This window comes from Gopherus flavomarginatus, chromosome 11 (assembly GCF_025201925.1).
Source record: "Gopherus flavomarginatus isolate rGopFla2 chromosome 11, rGopFla2.mat.asm, whole genome shotgun sequence".
Taxonomy (NCBI): domain Eukaryota; kingdom Metazoa; phylum Chordata; order Testudines; family Testudinidae; genus Gopherus; species Gopherus flavomarginatus.
The window spans coordinates 20,572,232-20,593,760 of NC_066627.1; the positions used below are offsets into that span (position 1 = coordinate 20,572,232).

The 21,529-nt window shown below is 46.0% G+C and overlaps 2 protein-coding genes across 5 annotated transcripts in view; one reads left to right on the top strand and one right to left on the bottom strand.

Annotated features, from left to right (window-relative positions):
* Positions 1-8,931: 8,931 nt before the first annotated feature.
* MMP24 (matrix metallopeptidase 24) overlaps positions 8,932-21,529 on the bottom strand; it is a 352,153-nt gene continuing 339,555 nt past the window's right edge. The window contains exon 19 of the mRNA XM_050918606.1: positions 8,932-8,942. The gene's annotated coding sequence lies outside the window, so the exon portion shown is untranslated. The remainder of the gene's footprint in view (positions 8,943-21,529) is intronic.
* Positions 11,619-21,529, top strand: part of LOC127031600 (ubiquinol-cytochrome-c reductase complex assembly factor 1) — a 93,511-nt gene continuing 83,600 nt past the window's right edge. The window contains exons 1-3 of one of the 4 annotated variants that reach the window (XM_050918645.1): positions 11,619-11,720; positions 18,066-18,170; positions 19,146-19,253. In XM_050918645.1, the coding sequence (XP_050774602.1) occupies positions 11,697-11,720; positions 18,066-18,170; positions 19,146-19,253 (237 nt within the window). In that variant the 5' untranslated portion in view covers positions 11,619-11,696. Of the gene's footprint in view, positions 11,721-11,897; positions 11,995-18,065; positions 18,171-19,145; positions 19,254-21,529 lie in introns of those variants that run through there. The other 3 variants (XM_050918644.1, XM_050918643.1, XM_050918642.1) reach the window with 3 other exon arrangements.

Genomic DNA, 21,529 nt, shown 5'->3' on the forward strand with positions numbered 1-21,529 from the left:
GCTGAACAGCAGCATCCTCTCCCCTTCCTTTTCTGATGGTAGATGATGCAAAATGGTGGAAAACCGTCCTCATCATCCCGTGAGTGCTCCTGACTGGCCTCGATGAGGTTAGCCGGGGCTGCCTGGGCAACAATGGGAATGACTCCTGGTCATTCCTGGCAGATGATGCAAAAGGATTGAAAACCATCCCCATCATAGCAACTGGGGGCTGAGCTCCATCAGCCCCCCCCCTTTCATGTCTAATGAAGCTTCTGTACTGCCTGGACTGTCATAGCAGTGGGAGGCTGCCTCCCCCTCATTTTATCTCACTAAAAAGTCAGTGTTTCTTATTCCTGCATTCTTTATTACTTTATCACACAAATTGGGGGGACACTGCCACGGTAGCCCAGGAGGGTTGAGGAAGGAGGGAAGCAATGGGTGGGGTTGTTGCAGGGGCACCCCCTAAATGGCATCATAATTTCTGCGGGATCTCTGGGGCTCTGACCCGGAGCGGCTGTGCTCTCTGGTTCTCTAGTACACTTGCCCCATATTCTAGGCAGGACTGACTCTATTTTTAGACAAAACATAAAGAAGAGAATGACCTGGGGAGTCATTCCCATTTTTGTCCATGTGCCCCCAGCCAACCTCTGCGAGGCCAGCCAGGAGCACCCATGACAGCAGCAGATGGTACAAAAGGACTGATAACCATCATCGCCAATTTCCAATTGCAAATGGTGCAAAATGACTGATAAATGTCACAGCCAATTTCCAATGCAGACGGTGCTATAGCTGGTAACCGTCTCTGCTACCTTGCAAAGGCAAATGAATGCTGCTGTGTAGCACTGCAGTACCGCGTCTGTCAGCAGCATCCAGTACACATACGTTGACAGTGACAAAAGGCTAAACGGGCTGCATGGCTGCCATGCTATGGCATCTGCCAGGGCAATCCAGGGGAAAAGGGCGTGTAATAATTGTCTGCCATTGCTTTCACGGAGGAAGGATTGAGTGATGACATTTACCCAGAATCACCCGCGACACTGTTTTTGCATTGGGATCTCAACCTAGAATTCCAATGGGCGGGGAACACTGCGGGAACTCTGGGATAGCTAGGGGATAACTACCCACAGTGCAATGCTCAGGAAATCGACGCTAGCCTCCGTACATGGACGCACACCGCCGAAATAATGTGCTTAGTGTGGCCACGTGCACTCGACTTTATACAATCTGTTTTAAAAAACTGGTTTATGGAAAATCGGAATAATCCTGTAGTGCAGACATACTCTCACACACTATTCTTGTGTACTTTCCTCACTGTCCTCCACTTGTCCAAGAAGGAAATAGTCCTATGGTCTCTAACAAGGACATGGCTCAAAGGGAGCAGAGTTAAGGTTGTGTAGGGGCAGTTAACAGATACCAAGGCCAAAAGGGACCATTGTGATAATCTAATCTGACCTCTTGTTTAACACAGGCCATAGAACTTCCCCAAAATACTTATTTTTAGCTAAATATAGTGTGGGAGGCATTACCTTAAAACTAGGCATTACCTGGTTTTCAGAGGTTTAATGTAATCACCCTCCATGATTTGGAAGGGAACAAGGTAATCTTAATCAGGGCTGCCCGGGGGGAGGGCAAGTGGGGCAATTTGTCCCAGGCCCCAGGCCCCGCAAGGGCCCCCATGAGAGTTTTTCGGGGCCCCTGGAGCGGGGTCCTTCACTCGCTCCGGGGGCCCTGGAAAACTCTCGCAGGGCCCGGACCCCTGAAGCTTCTTCCACTCTGGGTCTTCGGCAGTGGGGGGTCCTTCAGCTCTGGGGCAAAAGGACCCCCCGCCACCGAATTACCACCAAAGTGGGACCTGCCACCAAAGTGCCGGGTCTTCGGCGGTAATTCGGTGGTGGGAGGCCCCTGCCGCGGGTCTTCGGGGCACTTTGGCGGTGGGTTCCGGAGTGGAAAGACCCCCCACTGCCGAATTACTGCCAAAGCGGGGGCCTCCCGCCGCTGAAGATCCTAGGCCCCCAGACTCCTCTGGGCGGCCCTGATCTTAACTCTGCATTAACAAAGTGAATATTTATTTGATACTTCAGCATTTTCTTCATTGTTATTGACAATTAAACCATCTCCTTCTGTTAATGGACCTATACCACCGCTAGGATTTTGTTGTTGTTGTTTCTGATATGCTTTAAAATTTTCCTCTTATATCTGTTAACCCTATTGACAATAGATTTTTCATTGATACCTTTAGCTTCCCTTACCAATTATCTGCACATCCTAACATCTCTAATTCCCTTTATTTTCCCATTTATTACTTTTTTTGTTGTTGTTGTCGCTACTTTCATTTCCCTTCTTCTTAACCGGTATGGGTTTTTAGCTGAAGTAACTTTTTATGGGCATGGAGCTGCAGTGGTAGCTTTTTTGTTTTTTTTTTTGTCTTGGCATCTAGTAAAATGTTTCTAAATAATTCCTTATTATCATTTACATTTTTCTGTTTATTCCCCCTGCTCCAATCAATTTTGTTCATAATTGTTTTTAGCTTTGAAAATTTGACTCTTTAAAATGCCTAGTATATAGATACAAGTTGGGACTGTATTTTGTTTTCACATAATGAATGCTATTAGGTTGTTTCAGATGAAGCATTTTAGCCATTTCTGAGAACAGCATTAGGGGAAAATATGTTGTTTTGTCCATATTAAACATTCTTACCACCATCTCATTGATCAGCTCCAGTGCCTTCATGCTTCAGAGCACAGATTTGAAATTTGGCAAGGGGAAAATGTCACATTGGGCCAGCCATGGGCTGTTTGTAATCCCTGTGAAAATCTGACTAAATCTGGCCACATTATAAGTGTGTGAAAAATCTCAGTTCACACATGTTTAGAAGAGGCTTGTTATTCTTTTATGAGTCCACCTGCACCAAGCACACACGTTCCACCCCTAGTCACATCCTACATACCAACCAGACTCCACATGCACTATTCCCATAGAGTAACTGAGCATGCTCCATCTTTTGGCCGAGTGGAACTCCCTGTAATGGCTTTAAGGAGCCACTGTGGCACCAGTCACTGGAACTGAGAGTATAGAGACTGTCTTTCCTGTTCTCTCAACACCCTCTGCCTCTCGCTAGAGCCCAGGAAGCACGGAGAATGAGGAGGAAGCAGTCTGACCCAATGGAAAGAGATGAAGAGCAGAGGGTGGGGGGAACAGAAGTAGACTGGAATCAATAGGAGCAGAGGGAAACAGGGGCAGAGGGACTAAGACTGACTGGGAGGACAGAGGCATAATCACTAACTCGTACTTCCACTCAGAATCTGAAAAGGAACCCAGGATTCCTGAATCTCACCCTTCCTCTTCTGTCTGTGAAACCACTGGCAAAATGTGTGCTTCTTCACCATCTAGTGGCTGGTCTACAAGAGGATAACAGCCTACTACTGTTGTTAGTGCTATGGAGTGTTGTGAAGGCTGCTAAGTTGTTAATGCTGCTAGTGCTGCTGTTCTTGGAGCTCTGGTGTTAGCTGCACAAGCAGAGAGTGCACCTTGCTGAGCCTGCAGACCTCGATGTTATTCACAAAGAAATACCACAGGCTCGATTTGGTGGTGAAGGTGCTTGGCCAGGTTTATTGTCAACAAAGCATGGCACTATTGCCTGATAAGAGCTACAGGTACACTAACATGTGCATGCCCACGACAATGGTACTGGTTCAATCAATACACCAGGATTCCATCCCCTAGACAAGCACAAAGATGTCCCTCCTACGACTTCTCCTTTTATACACTGATGCAAACAAGTTATGTATCGCATGCCAGATGATGTTATTTACTACCCTTATCCTCATACCTGCTAGTTTGAACAAAATATCTTTATCCATTATCATGTCATCCCCTCCTCATCTTTATGAGGGGTTGGTGTTGTGACACTGCACCCCATATTTTTCATAATTGTATGATTATATGATTATTACATAATTATGATGCATCTGATACAAGATATGTCTTGTGAGGTGTCATTGGAAAAGTTTGATTTGCTGACTATGATTATCCTATTTGTATGCAGGTATCATTTTTGTATCTGAAGTTAGGAATATTGACTACATATCTGCATTTCAAAAGTGGTTACACCTGGGTAACACCCACTAGGCAAAAGGCTTCCAGTCTAGACAGCTGGTTGTGAAGGACCTAGTCAGGGTAATGGGCCATTGGGGGGAAACAACAGGCCTTAGGAGAAGCTTATCCCCCACCTGGTGAGCCTTCCTGAGAATGCTCCAAACAGCCTATGAGTAATGGCTGCTATGACTCAGCAGAGCATGCCTAGGGCATGTGACCAGACCCCATGACACTGAACTCCATTTTGGTATCTGTATTTTTTCCAGAAGCTGGCCTGGGAACTGAGTTTGGAACAAAGGGTTCCCACCATATGGAAAAGCTATATAAGGTGAAGTGTGACCTCATCTTGAAGCCTTACGCACAAGAGAACTCCGGAAACACCTGAGGAAGAAAGACTGAACTGAGGGAAGTGCTGGGGCCAGGCTAAAGGGATTTCTAGTCTGTGTATGGAAACCTGATGGACTGTTTATATTATCAGTCAGGGTGAGGAAACTGCTAATACAAATCCAATCCATCTAGTATGACAGGCTTAGTATGTGTTTTTGTTTATTTGCTATCACTTGCTATCATTTATAATCACTTATCTTTCTGTAGTGAATAAACTTATTTTATGCTTTATCTAAACCAGTGTGCCTGTAAGTGACGTGTCTGGGGGAAAAATCAGTTAACGAAGGCATTGTGCATATTCCTCTCCACATCGAGGGAGGGATGAACTGGGTAACAAATTCATACTGGGTGGGTTTTTAACCAGGACAGGCTGGTACAGCTCTGGGGTCCTAGGCTGCAGAGCTGGGGGTACTTTGGGTGTAGCCCTTTCCCTTGTGGTGCATGCAGTGGCTGGCCAGAGCCTGCATGTAACTGCAGCTGGATGTGTCCTTGCTTGTGTGAATGGAGGTGGGAGTGCAGGACTGGGAGTGGTCTGCAGCTTGTCACAGCAGCACAGTCTGAGAGGGAGCTGAAGCTGGTGAGTCAGGAGGCTCTGTGGCACCCCAGGGTGTGGGGAAACCCATCATAGGTGTGTTCTTGTACCATCTCTTAGGAATATATTTGAGAGATCTATGTATTTACTTGAGATCTGTGTATTTTTGTACAATCCTCTCTGGTCAGGAATATGCTTGCTTGGTTAGCGGACACCCAGTGTGTTACTGTTCTGCCAAGACCAGGCCTACTTTGTTCATCGCCTTTGGTTCACACTGCTAGTTATGCCTAGGGCTCCAGTAAGATCTACAACTACCTCTAGCAATTGTCTCAAGTGGCACAAGTCTGTGGTGTGCATCTAAAGGCCACAACCCTGCTGTCTAATATAGGAGTTAATATGGTTCCAAATTCTGTATTTCAGGGTGGGTGTAAATCTACTAAGTTATTTAAATGTAGTTTTGTATGTATAGTTAAGGTTGCAAAGTAAAGCACTCAACTCAGGAAATGCCAGAATTTAGATTGCCTGGGCAACCTTACTTTACCCCCTTGTGCATATGCATTTTGATACACTTCGCCATTACAAGGTGTCACACTATTTTTTCCCACAGGATCCCAGCTTCATTCAGTACACAGGATGGATATTACTTAGGGAATGAATCAAGATAATGGCCTCCCTCATCTCACAGGAGTGTTGTGAAAATAAGTTCATTAATATTTGTGAAGCACCCAAAGCATAGCAATGACCAGCACAGAGGGTTTGAGGAGCATGCAGTAAATAAGATCTATTCACTGACCAATGAATAGCAAGAGAAATACTGAATAGCTGCTCATTCAGTGAGCACCGTCCACCCTTCTTTGGAGAGCTGGTTGGCCTGTTAGAGCTAAAATTAGTCTCTAGGAATTATGCTGATTTTGTCTTTATGCATTTTTAAAACAACTGCGAAGGGCACCTGGAGATTAGGGATTGTCACTTCTCTCTTTTTTGGCTGCACTTAGAAACCTGAATAAAAATAAATATATACAAATATTCCAGGGCTCCCTGGACTGCCAATCTGGGCTACTAGCAGTGGTAAAACTGACAAGAAAGTCAATTTCACTTAGCTGCTGTTGGGGTCCCAGGGAGCAGATTTAACCCATGTGTTGGTGTTTCTGAAAACAAAACTATTTTGGGATTTCTCAGTTGCAATTTTCCCCCGTGAACCAGAAATCCCTTGCTTTGGTGAGCTCTAAATGCACTGAGTCCGCTGCTGGCATAAATTACATGGCTCTGAGTGCCTATGTGAAGGGGGATGTTTACCACCTGTGCTGCCTAAGGGTTGGATAGGGGTGTGGCACGTGGTCTTCCTCCTGGACATCTCCCTTTCTTACTGCCACTCCTCAGTGGTCTGTCCTTCCAGTGACTGTCCAGGTCATGTTTTCAAGTCTGCCCTTCTCAGGGTATGCATAGAGAAAGAGCCTTCAGGATTAAGCAGGGGACTCAGCTCCCCCGCACTTGGGTCAAGATCTCACAGTCTGCACCCTTTTATCTTCAGGGTTTTTTCCCTCAACTAGGGTCCCTGCATCAGGGACAGGCCACTGTAGTTGTCCTCCTTTCAGAGTTGATAGCAGAGCCCAGGCCTACCCTCTCCACTAGGCTCTGATCCAGGGCCCAACAGTAAGCAGCTATGTTCTGCACCCTGGGGTGCTATGCAACTGCCTCCCAGATCACTTCCTACCAGTCCCCTCTCTTCCCACAGGGTAAAGTAAAGAACTAAAACATAAATATAAAGTCTCTATCCTCCAGAGGGTGACAGGTGCCTTCTCAATAAGCTTGGTCAGATTACTATAGCCAAGTCCCAGGAGCTCAAAGTGTGGATCAGCTCACTTCCACTGTCTACAAACCAGTGAGCCATTCTGCTTCCCTTTTTAAGATTCTCCTCCAGCCTATGCAGGCTTTGTAGGTGCCAGAGGCACCGACTTCACCAGTTCCTGGGGGATGCTCGACTCCTTCTCCATCCCAGGCTCCCCTCCTGAGCTCCTCCTACCCTCTCCCCCCTAGCCCCTCCTGCATGCTGCTGAACAGCTGATCATGACTTGAGCTTGAGGTCTTCAAATCACAATTTGGGGACTTCAATAACACAGACATAGGTTAGGGGTTTGTTACAGGAGTAGGTGGGTGAGATTCTGTGGCCTGCATTGTGCAAGAGGTCAGTTTAGATGATCATAATGGTCCCTTTTGACCTTAAAGTCTATGACAGGTGGGAGGCACTGAAATGGAGGGGGAGGAGCTGATACTCAGGGCTGCTGGTGGGTGCTGAGTTTTCTGTGGGTGCTCCAGACCTGGAATACCAATGGAGTCAGTGCCTATGGAAGGTGCAATGGAATGGGGCCTCCTGGGCCCAGAGCAGTTATTCAACCCCTTCTTTTCCAGTGTGGGGTTTATGCATCCCATCACAGTCCCCCAAAGATTAATCCATCTAGGTATTCCATATTTAAGAGAGCCTTACATCCAAAATTTCTGCACTAGAATAATAGTATTCCCTTACTTTAGGTTTTCTGGGGGAAAAAACCCAAACTTTAATCAACATTCCACTATTTTTTACTAACATACTTACATGCCCCCATTATCATAGTACCTGAACTCTTCACACTCTTTAATGTATTGATTCTCACAACAACCCTCTAAGGTAGGAAAGTCCTATCGTTCCCAGTTTACAAATGGGAAACTGAGGCACAGAGCCTACATGACTTGCCCAAGGTCAAAAGAAATTGTGCACAGCAGAGACTTGAACTGGGGCCTCAAGCTGCAGGCAAATGCCCCAACCACTGGACCATCCTTCCTCTAAATTAGCAATTTTATTTGGATTTCTCCTCCTTTTGCTGCTTTTTAATTTTGCTCTGCTAGTGAATGGCAGCTTCATCAGTTTCTTTGAAACTTATATCTGACAGGACCACTCTTTCATCAATTTCTGCAATCTCAAAGTTTTCATCAGTGATAGTTTTGCACATATATCTTGTCTGTTTGATAAACCTGGATCCTTCCCATTTACCATGGCTTCTGCTATGCTCTCATACAGCAGCTTCTCCTCACTCACTCCCCACCTCAAACTGCCCACACAGCAAGGATGATCATCCTCTCCTGCTGGTTCATAGAATCATGGAATATCAGAGTTGGAAGGGACCTCAGGAGGTCATCTAGTCCAATCCCCTGCTCAAAGCAGGACCAATCCCCAACTAAACCATTCCAGCCAGAGCTTTGTCAAGCCTGACCTTAAAAACCTCTAAGAAAGGAGATTCCACCACCTCCCTAGGTAACCCATTCCAGTGCTTCACCACCCTCCTAGTGAAAAAGTGTTTCCTAATAGCCAACCTAAACCTCTCTCACTGCAACTTCAGACCATTGCTCCTTGTTCTGTCATCTGCTACCACTGAGAACAGTCTAGATCCATCCTCTTTGGAACCTCACTTCAGGTAGTAGAAAGCAGCTATCAAATCCCCCCTCATTCTTCTCTTCTGCAGACTACACAATCCCAGTTTCCTCAGAAGTCATGTGCTCCAGCCCCCTAATCATTTTTGTTGCCCTCTACTGGACTCTCTCTCCAATTTTTCCAAATCCTTCTTGTAGTGTGGGGCCCAAAACTGGACACAGTACTCCAGATGAGGCCTCACCAATATCAAATTGAGAGGAATGATCACATCCCTCGATTTGCTGGCAATGCCCCTACTTATACAAGTTCCAAACACTCTCTACTGTCCTTTCTCCTACTTTGAACAGCATTTCATGCAACTCTCCTCTCCTCCATGTAGTCACCTACCTGATTCCTCCTCAGCAACCTTCATTGCTGATTTTGACTCTTAGCTCTCCTTATCTTCAATTCCCATATATAGATGTCCCATCTGATCCTTTAACTTCCTACTTGCTTCTCCTCACCTCATTTGACCTGCAATGCTCAATTAAGTCTCCCACACACCTGAATGGCCACTCACTTGGCCTTATCTTTCCCAAGCACTAGTCCCTCTCTGATCTTTCAAAAAACCAAATTCCCAGTCTCCAACAACCAACTCACTTCCTCCAACTTGCCTCCTTCACATCACTCTGCCTTCCAATCCAACAACATGCCCAACTCCTCAGCCCCTTATCTACACTCCTTCTTCACTGTCTTCCTTTGATTCATTTATGTCCTCCATACCATGATTTTCTCCATCATCAATTCATTTCCTCATCTCTTTCTCCACAAGATACTTTCCACCAATCCCCAGCCCTGGTTTATTTAACATTCTCTTCTTCCATTCTTGCTGTCATATAGCTGAACGTCTCTGATAAAAATATTGCAATTTTACAGAAATACTCCACCACACATTTGTTCTCTCCTCTTTCAGCTCTGCCATTTTCCAGATAAAGCAGCACAACTTTCCACCCTCATTGATTTCACACCTATTCCTGGTCTCTTGCCACCCGTACCTCATTTCTAACCCCTCCCTCTCAACACCTTGCAGGATATTTCCATATTTTTCAAAGATAAATAAAATCTGATTATCTTCATGCTCCTTCTTAAACCCAGTTACCACCACTTAAGTGTGTCACTGCTCTCCACCTCTAATTCTTCCACTTGCTCCAGTGACTGTCCTTTGCCACCACTATCACTTTCTCCCTTATCTTTCTCAACTTCCCATACTTCTCAGGTTCCTTCCCCTTACAAGTATTAAAAAACCCACCAACCAACCAAAAACATGTTTCAACTTCTTTCTCCCCTTGCCTCAAATTCACTGATCTTGCTGTCTACACTCATTGTTGAAAGTTCCTCTTCTCCAACTCCACAGTCTGGCTTCTGCCCTCTCCATTTCACTAACTCAGCTCTCAGAATCTCCACTGACCTCCAACCAACCAAAGCTCAGAACCTCTACTCCAGCCCCATTTTCCTTGACTTCTGCTCTGCCTCTGACAGCAGTTATCACACCTATGTTCTCTATATCATAAATAACTGTCTTCTCCTGATTCCATTCAGTGGATCATCCTCCTGTGTTCTCCCACTCTCCTTGGCCCCCTCCTCTTCTCTATTATCCCCTCTCTCTCAGCAATCCTAATCTGCTCCTGTGATTTAAGTACTCTCTCTTCCATCAGTCTACCTCTCCGATCTCATACCACCTCAGTCTGTTTCTCCAATAATTCCTCTTAATCTCTTGCCATCAAGCTAAATGTAACATACCTCTCAGTCTTTCCTTCCAAACCCAGTGCTTTCCCCTCTCTCCATCACAGATAACACCACATTTTCAGTTGATCAGGATCGTAACCCTGGTAAGTTCACTCCATACACATCCTAGACCAGTACAGCCTGGCTATTGCAAAAAGTTCCCATTTCCTCCCACCATAACAATTCCATGATCTAGCTTTTTTTCTGTCCACAGAACCAGAGTTCTTGTTTGGGGCCTCATCTGTCAGCGTGGCTACGATTTCCTTTCCACAGGCCTTCCTGGCATCTCACCCCCTCCTCAGCACCATTTTAAAGTCAGCAGAGTGTCCTGTGGCAAGTTATAGACTAACAGATGTATTGGAGCATGAGCTTTGGGGGTGACTACCCACTTCGTCGGATGCATGTGGTGGAAGTTTCCAGAGGCAGGTATAAATACGAAAGCAAGAATCAGGTTAGAGATAACGAGGTTAGTTCAATCAGGGAAGATGAGGCCCTCTTCTAGCAGCTGAGGTGTGAACACCAAGAGAGGAGAAACTGCTTTTGTAGTAGGCTAACCATTCACAGGCTTTGTTTAATGCTGAGCTGATGATGTCAAACTGCTGAGCTTCAGTTTATCTGCAAATTTGACACCATCAGCTCAGGATTAAACAAAGACTGTGACTGGCTTGCCAACTACAAAAGCACTTTCTCCTCCCTTGGTGTTCACACCTCAACTGTTAGAATCAGCTTCCCTGATTGAACTAACCTCGTTATCTCTAGCCTGATTCCTGCTTGGATATTTATACCTGCCTCTGGAAATTTCTACTACATGCATCCCATGAAGTGGGTATTCACCCAGGACAGCTCATGCTCCAATACATCTGTTAGTCTGTAAGGTGCCACCAGGCACTCTGGTGCTTTTACAGATCCAGACTAACACATCTACCCCTCTGATACTTGACTCTAAAGTCAGGCACTAAGGTCACCCTGCTGGACCCATGCTCCCAAGCAACCCCCCCTCCCCTCCCCTCCCCTCCCCTCCCGATTCCCTTATTGCTTCAAACTGAAGCTCTTCCTAACCAACTCCCCCTCCCCACCCTCACGGGGGGGGGGGTCTGTCACGTTGCCTCTTGCTCCCAGGCTCCAGCCACGGGGCAGCCACCTCCCCCCCTCGTTTTTCTGCTCCCCCACAAGCACTTGCTTCCACGCTGCCCCTCCCCCAGGCTGGGCTTTCCCAATGAGCCCCCCCGCCACGCGGCTCACAGAGCTGTTCAGCCGGCGCAGGGAGGGGGATGGGCTGTTCCCAGGGCAGCGCCCTCGGAGCGCAGTAGCAGGCCAGGAGGCGCGGCTGCTGGGCAGGGTAGGGGACTGGCACGCACTTCCGCCCCGACACGTGACATATAGCGAAACGGTTCTTACTCTCTGCAGCGCGTGCGAACTAAGGAGACTGGGTAGGGAGCTGTACGCGCACGCGCAGTTTTGATTCAGCCCCCTCCCCGCTAGCCTGTGAGAAGCGGAAGTAGTTACCACGTTCCGGAAGTGCTTCTGAGTGTCATGGCGGCGTTGGTGAGAGCTGTGGTAAGTGAAGGGATGGGTCAGAGTTGAGCCCGAGCCACGGCCCCAGCGTCTGTGTCCGGCCGGGTTCGGAGCCTCCCTGCAGCGCCGACAAATGCACCGGGGGGCTGCGGTCTCCGCGGGTGACAGGGCCCTGGGAGTGGCGGCCCCCGGCTCCGTTACCCTGGGGGGCGGGTTTGGCGGGGCATGTCTGGTAACTTCCCAGCGGCGTTTAGCAGAAGGTGGATCCGGAGCCTTGGCCCCGCGCTGTGTCCCGTTGTTGGCGGTGATGTGTGTGGTACGTGAGGGGCAGGGGCAGGGCCGGCGCCAGGGTTTTTACCACCTCAAACAGCAACAAAACAAAACAGCGATCGCGATCTGCAGCTCTACAGCCTCCGCTTCAGTCTTCGGCAGCAATTCGGCGGCTGGTCCTTCGCCCCGAGAGGGACCGAGGGACCTGCTGCTGAATTGCTGCCGAAGACCTGGACGTTCCGCCCGTCACCGTTGGCTGCCCCAAGCAGCTGCTTGTTGGGCTGGTGCCTGGAGCCGGTCCTGGTGAGGGGAGCTGGGCTGGGAGCACAAGGTTACAGTATCTGGGATACCCCAGCCCGGCACTTCCATCCTCTCCAGTAAGTAGTACAATGATTTATCTTTCGAGAAGATTCTGAATTAGAAATATTTAGTTTGGATTCCTTTGTTCCATATGGTGGTTTTTCAACAGCCATTCAAACACCTCTTTTCCTCCACCCCTCCCAAATACTGATCAGCTTACACTTTACATGTGTTTCCTTCTTGATCTTTATTCATGAATAGGAGCATCAAACATGGCCCACATCAGAGGCTTTGAATCCTTCTTTCCCCATTCTTTGTAGAAGTTTCTGGTTTTTATTTCAGGATCTTTTCACTTGTTGGAACCTGTATGTCAGGACACTTATGTTAAGAATTACTGTTTGCAGTTCTCTGTGACCTGCTGAGCTAACTTCCTGAATGTTAAACTTTTTATTCATTCAATATCTGCTAGTCATTGTTGCAGTTTGTCCAGTTAGCATCAGAGACAAAAATCTCATCTTCTAACACTTTAGTATATAGAGAAGGCACATCTCTTCCATCGTAACTTGCATGTCCTTCTGGTAGCAGTGAAAGTGCATGCCTGAGTCTCTGCTGTTATTATTAATCATATTTATTGTGGTAGCACCTAGGGACCAACTAAGAATTGCGCAGTACCTAGCACAATGGTGCACAAGCACAAAGTGGTAGAAGTCAGAAAATACTGGAGGTGAAATGTTGGCTGCATGTCTGGTATGAAGCTTAGGGCGTTGGTTATGTTGGAGCTTTGAGATAAATGTTCCAGTGGAAGAGGTAGTTGTATGAGTGAGATAGCCTGCATCTCACTGGAATGAGGGGAGTGGTAAATGTTCTCAGTTGGAGACTAGCTGGATCAGCCCAGGAGACTGCTAAACTACCAATCGAAGAGGAGGGTGGTAAGGAGGTAAGTATTGTATAAACTAGAGTTTGTAATGTAAGAAACAAATTGGATCAATGTGAAAGAAGATTTTTTTCAGTGGCTTATATACTTTTGCTGGGAGTCTGAGTAACGAACATGGGGAATTGGGAATTTTGATAGAGATTACTGAAATTTGCATGGTTGGAAAGTTAAGTCACTTGTTATATCCTGCCCAGCAAGGTCAGAGCAGGTGAAAGAAGTAGGGTTGGCACTCTACATTAAAGACATCATCATTTGTTTTACAGTTATAGATAACTCAGAACCACAGGAATTTTGATCCATATGCATTCATGTACTAACTAACGAAGTACAGGAAGGAGTGCTGGTGAGGAGTCTGTTACAGAACACCAAATCAAACAGGAACATGATGGAAAGAAAAATTGTGTTATGAGGGACTTCAGTTTGGGAGACAAATATTGGAGGTTTCAGTCAGTTGTAAATCATGATTAGGGATTCTAAAAACTTATAGAGGATAATTTTTTTAATGCAAAAGGTGTCGCACCGCAACAGAAAATAACTATTTTATCCTCATGATAGGCAGAGATGAATATAGATTTCAAAGCCAGAAGGGAGCATTGTGATCATCTACTCTGATCTTCCGTATAACACACAGAACTTCCCTAAAATAATTCCTAGAGCAGATCTTTTAGAAAAGTATGCAATCTTGAATTAAAGATTGTCATTGATGGCGAATCCATTGCAACCCTCGGTAAATTGTTCCAATGGTTAATTACTGTCCCTGTTAAAAATTTACAGCTTATTTCCAATCTGAATTTGTCTAGCTTAAATTTATATCCATTGGATCCTGTCTGACCTTTCTCTGCTGGATTAAAAAGCCCATTATTAAATATTTGTTCCCTGTGTAGATACTTATAGACTGTAATCAAGTTACCCCTTAACCTTTTAAAATATGTTAGGATCAAAAGAAACTCAAAAGCACTGGTATAGGCCCATTTCTAGCTGGAGATGGTAAAATTGTTAATGATGTAGAAAAGGCAGGAGTGATCAACAGATATTTCTGTTCTGTATTTGGTAAGAAGCAGGATGATGTACTCTAATCATGAGAGGATGATTAACTACTTTCCAATCCATTAGTAACTAAGGAGGATGTTAGACAACATAGAATAATAAGACTGGAGGGGACCTCGAGAGGTCACTTAGTCCAGTCCCCTGCGTTCATGGCAGGACTAAGTATTATCTAGACCATCCCTGACAGATGTTTGTTCAACCTGCTCTTAAAAATCTCCAATGATGGAGATTCCACAACCACCCTAGGCAATTTATTCTGGTGCTTAACTACCCTGGCAGTTAGGAAGTTTTTCTTAATGTCCAACCTAAACCTCCCTTGCTGCAACTTCCGCCCATTGTACTATCTTCAGAAGTTAAGAAGAGCAATTCTTCTGCCTCCTCTTTGTAACAACCTTTTATGTATTTGAAAACTGTAATGTCCCCTCTGTTTTCTCTTCTCTAGACTAAACTAAATCTTCCGTCATAGGTCATGTTTTCTAAACCATTAATGATTTTTGTTGCTTTTCTCTGGACTTTCTCCAATTTGTCCATATCTTTTGTGAAATGTGGCACCCAGAACTGGACATAATACTCCAGTTGAGGCCTAATCATCGTGGAGTAGAGTGGAAGAATTTCCGTATATACTTGTTCATAAGCCAATTTTTTTTTAGTAGAAATGGGAAACACCAGAGAAGGGGGTTGGCTTATGAACAGGTATAGAGAGGGAGAGGTGGGACACAGCCCCTCCCCCCAACAGAGGGAGCAAGGAGAGGCAACAGAGCCAGAAGGGAAGAGCCGGCGCCAGTCTTTCTCCACTTCTGGCCACGCTGCTCTCCCACCAGCCTTTGAAGCAGCTGCAGCTCCGCACGCTGCTGCCGTGCCGCCCAATCTGGCCCGCTGGAGCACGCTGCAGCCATGCCGCCCGATCTGGCCCACCGGAGCATGCTGCGGCTGCACTGCCCAGCCTGCTGGAGCAGCTCTGGCCAGGCCAGAGACATCCTTCCCTGGCCCTCTCCAGATAAGATGGGAAGGGATGGGATGGGGAGAGTGTGGGGGTCCTGAGCTAGGGGTGGGTGTTAGGATATAGATATTCAGGCCTGTCTGGAAAGGCCTATCCTTTAAGAATTTAAGTGTATTCTTGTCACTTAGCTAGTTATAGAGGTAGAAAAGAAAGAATCAAAATCACTGTCTGTGTAATGGCCTTCTCTTACTGTGACAGGCTAAGGCCTTCAGCTAAGGCCTTGGCTACACTCACACTTTACAGCGCTGCAACTGGGGTGTGAAAAAACACCCCCCTGAGCGCTGCAAGATACAGCGCTGTAAAGCGTCAGTGTAATCAGGGCAGCAGCGCTGGGAGCGCGGCTCCCAGTGCTGCACGCTACACCCGTAAGGGATGTGGTTTACATGCAGCGCTGGGAGAGCTCTCTCCCAGCGCTGCCGCTCTGACTACACTCACACTTCAAAGCGCTGCCGCAGCAGTGCTCCCGCAGCGCTGCCGGGGCAGTGCTTTGAAATTCCAAATGTAGCCATACCCTAAGATGTAGTTAGGCAGTCATAAGCTGGGAAGTGTATGGTCACATCCTCACATTCCAAACTAGTCACATTGAAATAAGGTGCTATTGGGCTATTAGGAATACAATCCTGTCCTGATATTCCCATCACGACCAGAGAAAGGGAAGAGCCTAGAAGGTGTAAAAGGAAACTTAGTTTGATCACATCCTGTCTGGCAAGAGCTCACTTATCAATAGACACAGCTGGAGAACCCTTATATCTGTATAGACGTAGTTGTGAAATCCTCACTTCTGTATTGTTTTGTATGTTTATTTGCATGGTCTCTGTCTGGTTCTGTAATTGTTTCTGTCTACTGTATAATTAATTTTGTTGGGTGTAAACCAATTAAGGTGGTGGAGTATACTTGGTTAAATAACCATGTTATAATATGTTAGGATTGGTTAGTTAAATTTCAGTAAAATGATTGGTTAAGGTATAGCTAAGCAAAACTCAGGTTTTGGTATTTAGTCTGCAGTCAATCGGGGTGGGGGGAGGGAATGGGAAAAGGGACTGGGGATGGGGTAATTGGGATCATGTTTTGCTAAAAGGGAAGTGGGAACAGGGGATGGGAACAGGAACATTGACACAGGCAAGGCTCTATGGTGTCAGAGCTGGGAAAGGGGACACTAAGGAAGGAAACTGGAATTGTGCTTGCTGGAAGTTCACCCCAATAAACATCGAATTGTTTGCGCCTTTGGACTTTGGGTATTGTTGCTCTCTGTTCATGCAAGAAGGACCAGGGAAGGAAGAGGGTGAAGGAATAAGCCCCCTAACAGTGGGGTCAAGTGGGGGGTGGTCACAGGGGTTACTCCCCTGACTCTCAGCTTCTGCCCCCACCCCAAAAAAAAATTCCCCACCAGTTTCTGTCCCAGCCCATTGGGGGAAGCAGCTGGTACGCTGGGAGACTTTGTTTACTTAGGTTTACCTCCGTGGCTGCGGACGCTCGAGGTAAACAAACCATCTCGGCCCACCAGCGGCTTTTCCTGATGGCCCGGGAGCCAAAGTTTGCTGACCCCTGAATTATAGGGTCGGCTTATGAACAGGTTATAAAAATTTTCCATTTTTACTTATCGATTTGGAGGAGGGTCGGCTTATAAATGAACCGTCTTATGATTGAGTATATACATCCCCAGAGAGAGAGGGACATTTCTTACCTGCTCTCTGGGGGGGAAACCTGTTTTTCACCTCTGCTAGGGACCAACACCTTGATATAGACTTTACAAACATTTTCAGTGTATATACAAAAATTCCATAGTAGAGTGACCAGATGTCCCGATTTTCTCGGGGCTGTCCCGATATTTACTTGTTTGTCCCACGTCCTGACTGATGTTCGGTTGGGATGCAAATTGTCCCGATATTTTTCCCTCTGGCGCACAGGCGGAGGGGGCTTGCGCCTCCCCTGCCCCAGTCCCCGACTCTGCCCCCTTCCTCACCCATTGGATCCCTCCCCAAATTCTCAACTTTGCGCTGCCCCCAGCCCTACCCCCTCACAGCCCCATTGGATCCCTCCCCAAATCCCGCCCTGGTCCCGCCTCTTCCCTAAGCACGCTGCATTCCTCTCCTCACCCCTCCCTCCCAGGCTTGCTCTAATCAGCTGTATGGCAGCACAAGTGCTGGAGGGAGGGGGGAGAAGCAGGATGTGGCAGCCAGCTCAGGGTAGATGGAGGTGCAGCGGAGGCAAGCTGGTGCAGGCGGGTGGGGCGTGGAGCTGGCAGTAAGTGCTCAGCCCCCACCAATTTTTCCTATGCTCTGGCAGCTCTTTTTGCTTTTGTTTTTGTTTTTTCCTCTGCCGCCAGCTCTTGGGTTTTTTGTATTTTTTTTTTTTTTTTTTTTGGCTCCGCCGGCACCCCCGGCCTGCGTCCCGATATTTCACGTGTCTCATCTGGTCACCCTATTCCATAGTATCTGTACATACATTAACCAACGATATTAATGACCAGTTTGACACCAGCTTTCATTTTGAGACCTCATGTGACATTTGTTGGTGAATCAGAATGTACATACCAGAATCTGTATATTTCTGTAACCATCTTACCAGTTGGCATTATGGGGTTCTTAGGTCACAGTGTGACTTCAAAACAGCATAGGGTATTCCTGTGTGAATTTGTTATGGATGACCATCAAGTTGATAGGAATAGCGGCCTTTGCATTGTTTTGATTTTCTTGAATGCCCACAACTAATAGTTATTATGTAGCTGGAAATTCCAGCAGTCTTCTCTTTTTGCTGGTTTCCAGTAGAATATATGAATCCTGGGATGTTCCCTTCACTGCTGGTTACTGTGTGCTTGCTGATCTCTCTATTCTAGAAGTGCCAGACTGGACTGCCTCAATGGATTACAGCATGCAGTGGATTAATACAATCAACCTTGCCCCAAGCACAGTGGGACAGAATGCTCTATGGCACTCTTCAGGTAGGATATTTCGTTATTCTAAAGCGTGTAAGAATTGGGGATTTGCGTAGGTCCTCACATATGAAATAAAAGGTCACAGTCTTCTAGCACATGAGAGTGGCGGGGGATGGTCCTTGTCAGTGCTGCTACCTGAGCCTCTAGAAAAAGGGATCTTGTAAAACTGAAATGAAAGGCCTGGCTGGGATGATTTAGTTGGGGTTAGTCCTGCTTTGAGCAGGGGGCTGGACTAGATGACCTCCTGAGGCCTCTTCCAACCCTCGTCTTCTATGATTCTATAATTAAGGGAGCTGAAATAATCTCAGAGAGTTCTTCTGACTGTTTCCCCCAGCCCACAGTCATTACTTCTGTTCAAGCCCATGTCTATGAGACACTGGATGAAGGCTGAACCACTTCAGCTAGATTAGATGGTGGAGATAGAAATCTGTCATGCAGGCCATGAAAACACCACAACCCATGTTTGTTTACTGATTGTGTTTCACATAAGAACTAAATATGTGGAGCTTGGCTAAGCAGTAACTGGTTATGGAGTGGGGGTGACCTGATTGTGTAACCTGGTGTATCATTTTTATAGGACTCCGATAACTGTAGTATCAAATCACCAACCCATCTAAAATGTCTTTGGCGTTGGAAGGGTGTTAATGCCAAGGAGAGAGGAATTATTTACTGTTGTACAGGGAGGTATAACTAGGATTAATGGAACAAAAATCTGAGAGAAATTCTAGGTTAAATTTCAGGACAAATTGTGTGATGTTAAGATGCGTGGGACTGCCAGCCCATTCCACAGGATATTCGAAATATTACCAAATGCACAGTAGGGAACAAACCTGCACTGGGCCTGGAGAGGTGGGCTTAATGACCTAATAGGCCTTTTTCATCTGTAAATTCTCTGACTGTAAATTAGTGAATGTTTGAATGTCACACAATTTTAGTGCTTATTCCTTAACACTGTTCTCACTTCTCTTTTGTCACTTTAAGCAGAGGCATGAGACTGGCCGACCCCAGTTGAATAAAGTGTGTGGTGGATTGATACAAACCAGTGGTGCAATAACACAGCAAAAGAGAATGCTTCAGAGCACTGATCAGGTTAGAATAGTTTGATACTATTGTTTGTTATCAGAGGCTTCATTGTAGCAATCACTGTACAGATACCTTTAACTTGTGACAGGATAACTTTGACAGCATTACTGGCCTAAGCAAACTAGGGAAATGTGCTGTAGATGAAATTGCTATAAGGTGGGTGCAAAGACTGATAACTACTCTGAGTATTATGTAAGACGTGGCAGGTAATTGTCCTGCTCTACTTGGCACTGGTGAGGCCTCTGCTGGAGTATTGTGTCCAGTTCTGGGTGCCACACTTTAGGAAAGAGGTAAAGAAAGAGAGTCCAGAATAAAGCAACAAAAATGATAAAAGGTTTAGAAAACCTGTCCTGTGAGGAGAGATTAAAAAAATTGGGCATGTTTAGTCTTGAGAAAAGAAGACTGAGGAGGGACCTGATAATATGTTCAAATATGTTAAGGGCTATTATAAAGAGGACAGTGATCAATTGTTCTTCATGTCCACTGAAGGTAGGACTAGAAATAATGGGCTTAATTGGCAGCAAGAGAAATTTTAGCTTAGATATTAGGAAAAACTTTCTAACTATAAGGATAGTTAAGCTCTGGAGTAGGTTTTCAAAGAAGATTGTGGAATTGCTGTCATTGGAGATTTTTAAGTACAGGCTGGACAAACACCTGTCAGGGATGGTCTAGGTTTACTTGGTCCTGCCTCAGAGCAAGGGGCTGGACTGGATGACTTCTTAAGGTCCCTTCTAGCCCTACATTTATAGGTTTCTACGTGATGATTTTTTTAAATAGTTCAGGGGATGAGCTTACTCAGTCAGAACACTAAATGTTATAGAGTAGACGTTATCACAGACCAAGACCAGTGATTTGAGAGCTGCCAGGTATCCCTCCAGGAGGCAGAGCACTAAGTGTCATGTTCCCGGCTCTCTCCCCAACTGGGTGACAGGGAGCTGCTGGGAAAGGTCCAACAAATGGCCCTGCGAGGGATGGGGCTGAGATGGGAAGGGAAGTAATAATAGGGGGCAGATTCTTCCTTGTCTCCCTCGGGAGAAAAGAGACAGAAGTGTTTCCCCCACTTTTAAAGGGGACCGGATGCTTCCCCTCTCTTTCTGGTGTATGAGGGTGGGGTAGGGGGGGATGATGGGATGTATAGCAAATTTTGCTATTCACTAAACATTTAATGCTGTCATACTAAATATTAATAGTGGTAACTAACAATGGTGTGCTGTGAACACAGCATATCCTGCTGACCAGTATTGTTTTGTTTCCTTTTCTACCCGCATCTGTTCATTACATCTACTGTGGCCTCTTGTCTTATACTTGGATTGTAACCTCATTGGGGCAGAAGCCATCTCTGTTATGTTTTTGTTCAGTGCCTAGCACAATGGGTCTTTGTCTTTGGTGATAGCCTAGAGGTATTACCATAATGCAAATGCTAACTCTGGTGGTCCTTGCTCCATAGAGGTTGCAGGCTAAGAAAATGACAAAATACAAAAGGTGCACAAGATAGAAGGGGAGCGGATTGGGAAAACGAAGGAACAATAAAATTCACATACAATGCCTGACAACAGTCCCAGCTTGCTACTGGCATCGGCTTAGTCAGATGGCAATGGTTTGTAGGCATTATGGCAGAACTAAATTCTAAAGAGAACAAAGTAGTGGCTTTACAGATTTTTACAGTGTCTTTCCCCAGTGTAAGGGAAAGGCAGTATGAAAGAAAACATGGAGGTATATGTGGGAGAATTGGAGTAGCAGTCAAGACAGGCATCTTGTCCTGAACAAATTTTCCTGGTAGTGAAGTTAGGTTTACTGGCCTGTAATTGCTGGGATTGCCTCTGGAGCCTTTTTTAAATATTGGCATCACCTTAGCTACCCTTCAGTCATCTGATACAGAAGCTGATTTAAATGATAGGTTACATACAACAGTTAAATATCAGAGGGGTAGCCGTGTTAGTATGGATCTGTAAAAGCGGCAAAGAGTTCTATGGCGCCTTATAGACTAACAAATGTATTGGAGCATGAGCTTTCGTGGGTGAATACCCACCTCGTCGGATGCATGTCAACAGTTAGTAGTTCTCGCCACTGCTGATCATTCCAGGTCTTTCCCTCCACTCCATGCTGGTTTTCTGAACCCAGAGATGATGCCGCAGGCTGTAAACCTGCTCCAGGAACTGGTCTTTTACTGTTGGTTGCTTTTCTTCTTTGTCTGCTTCCTGGTTCCACTGCTGTAGAAGAAGACCTGCTACTGTTGCTGCCACACCATCTGCTCAGTGATGTGGCTGGCAAATACATCTGAC